The sequence below is a fragment of the Myotis brandtii genome, unplaced genomic scaffold (assembly GCF_000412655.1).
Source record: "Myotis brandtii unplaced genomic scaffold, ASM41265v1 scaffold1956, whole genome shotgun sequence".
Lineage (NCBI taxonomy): Eukaryota > Metazoa > Chordata > Mammalia > Chiroptera > Vespertilionidae > Myotis > Myotis brandtii.
In genome coordinates this window covers 393,596-395,924 of record NW_005357294.1, presented here as the reverse complement: position 1 = coordinate 395,924, position 2,329 = coordinate 393,596, and the positions used below count along the sequence as shown (strand labels likewise).

The 2,329-nt window shown below is 62.6% G+C and overlaps 1 protein-coding gene across 1 annotated transcript in view; it reads right to left on the bottom strand.

Annotated features, from left to right (window-relative positions):
* Positions 1–741: 741 nt before the first annotated feature.
* The window catches only part of EXOSC4 (exosome component 4), a 2,421-nt gene continuing 833 nt past the window's right edge, over positions 742–2,329 (bottom strand). The window contains exons 3-5 of the mRNA XM_014538694.1: positions 2,109–2,323; positions 1,253–1,459; positions 742–1,149 (exon numbers count right to left, since the gene is read on the bottom strand). Coding sequence (XP_014394180.1) covers positions 790–1,149; positions 1,253–1,459; positions 2,109–2,323 — 782 coding nt within the window. The 3' untranslated portion in view covers positions 742–789. The remainder of the gene's footprint in view (positions 1,150–1,252; positions 1,460–2,108; positions 2,324–2,329) is intronic.

Here is a 2,329-nt window from a genome sequence, read left to right as displayed (position 1 = left end):
GAGGCCAAGGCTTGGGCGGATTCGTTCCCGTGCTGTGGGCCCGCAGACGTGGCGGTGGGTGCCCAGTGGAATCACCCGGTGAGCCCAGCACGGAGGTCATCGGGGTCAGGAGGCCACAGGAAGGTGCTGATGGCACTCAACCAAGAGGGGCTTCAGGGAGCTGGGGGCCTCCAGGTCGGGAGGTGCCTGGGATTTTAGGGGAGAAGCAGCCTCCGGGTGTGGCCTGCAGGGCTGGTGCCCGGGGCTCAGGCAGGTCTGAGAGCAGGTGGAGGGAGGGGGTAGTGTGTGTCCCACTGAGGGGGTCAGAGCCGAGGAGACCACTCCAGGTGAGAACATTTGTCTGCTGTACTTTTGGAGCCCAAGGTCAGTAGGACAGGCCCCAAAGAGTTCTTAGGGGGAAGGGGGCCATTTAGTGCCGGCATAGTCCCTAGGATGTGGGACACGCCCCCCCAAATCCCCATGGTGGGCACCCACCGCCAGCTGAATCTCCCTCAGCCCGAGTGCCCGGGGCCCTGCACGGCTGGGCTGAGGAAGACAGACTCCACGGTCTAATGGCTCCCTGGCTGCCTTGAACCCTTCTAGGCATAAGCTGCTCTCTCCACCCAGGGACACGCTCCCCCCACCTTCTTCAGGATCTGAATTCTGAGGCTGCGAGCGAGACGTAGTTCATGTGGGGGAAGGCCCCTAGTCACCTCCACCAGCCCGCACAGGCCGCGCTCTGAGAATGAACTCCCGTGGGGATCAAAGGATGGTGTGTGGATTTTATTCTGGGCACAGGTGGCAGGATGCTCAGTCCCCCAACAAAATAGAGGCCTCGCGTACATGCTGCCGGACCACTCGGTCCAACAGGGTGTGCACATCTCGGGCAGCCCGGGCAGCGGCCTCCAGCACCCGCTCCAGGTGGTCCTCATGCAGCCTGGCATCCATCTCAAGCAGTGCGATCTGGCCCGAGGCTGGCAGCAGGGCCAGGGCCAGCTGGGGGCCGCCAGCTGCTTCCTCTACGTGGCTGAGGTCCGCCAGGGCTGTGCCGTCCACAAAGCCCGCTGAGCAGGCGCACACAAAGTCCCGCATTGGTATCCCCGCATCCAGCACGGCCAGCGTGGCTGCATTCACACAAGCGGCGTAGGTCCCACCGTCTGCCTGCAGCACCTGCGGGGAGCCCCATCCACAGCGGCTTAAGTCCATGAGGCTGCCCACCCTCACGCCCTCCATCTCCCTCCTCTCCCCAGGCCGAGGGCGGCTGCCTGCTCACCTGCACATAGATGTCAATCTGGGAGCGTGGGTGCAGCTGCGTAAGGATAGCTGCCTCGAAGGTCTGACGCAACTGCAGACCCATCTCGCAGGACTTCCGGTCCCCATGCGGCCGCCGCTTGCGCTCACCGGTGCTGAAGGTTGCAGAGCTGTACTGACAGTTGACCAGGGCCCTGTCTGGGAGGGCTCGGGACCGGGAGCCCCGGATCTGAGGGGGAAAGGACACATGAACCAGGCCCGCTCCTCCCAGCTCACGCTACGCCTTCCTCCGGCTCAGGTCCCAAACCTCGGCCTCCCCCATCTCCCTCCAACGTCCCAACAAGCGCAACTACTTGACCTCAAAAACAGAGGCCACGCGAACCATCTCTAAGCCACCATCCCCTCTGGGTCTTAACAAGCCTCCCTGTCCCCGTCCTCGCCTCACCCCCTCCCAACCCATTTTTCACTTGTAGCCAGAGCCAGTCTGTTGACAAATGCCAGGTCCGATTCCGTCTCCTCTGTACAGCCACATGCTCCCAAAGGCTCCCCATTAGGTAAAATCTGAAATCTTTCCCTGGTCTGCAAAGCCCTGAGGTCGTGCCTCCCAAGAGACCCCTCAATCTCATTTGGAATTGTTCTCCTTCTCCCCGACCAGCAGCCTTTCTGCTCTGCAAAGACGCCCCGCTTGTCTCCACTCCCTCCGGCCTTTCCCCTCCAAGTTCCCGCCCCCGGAGAGCGGGGCTCCTAGACGCGTGCGTTGAGCAGACATTTCTTCGGTGCCTGAGCTGGCAGGCGGTTAGCAGCGCTGAAGACCGGCAAGAAAACCCGGGTGTGTGTGTGTGTGTGGGGGGGGTGTTATTTCAAGTCCCTGTGCTTACGGAGCTTATGTTAGTGGGGAGACAGAGTGAGAAAAAGGAATGAAATTGGTGTCTGAGGTGACAGGTGCAGAAAGGTAGGGCGCGCGCGTGCAGCTGCGCGGTTGTAGGGGTCAGGTCTTGGCACGTGGGGAGGTGCGGTGCAGACGCTGAAGTCGGTAGCGAGGGGAGGACTCGAGGGGAGCGCGCTGGGGGGCAGCGGCCGATGGAGGCAGGACCTCGCG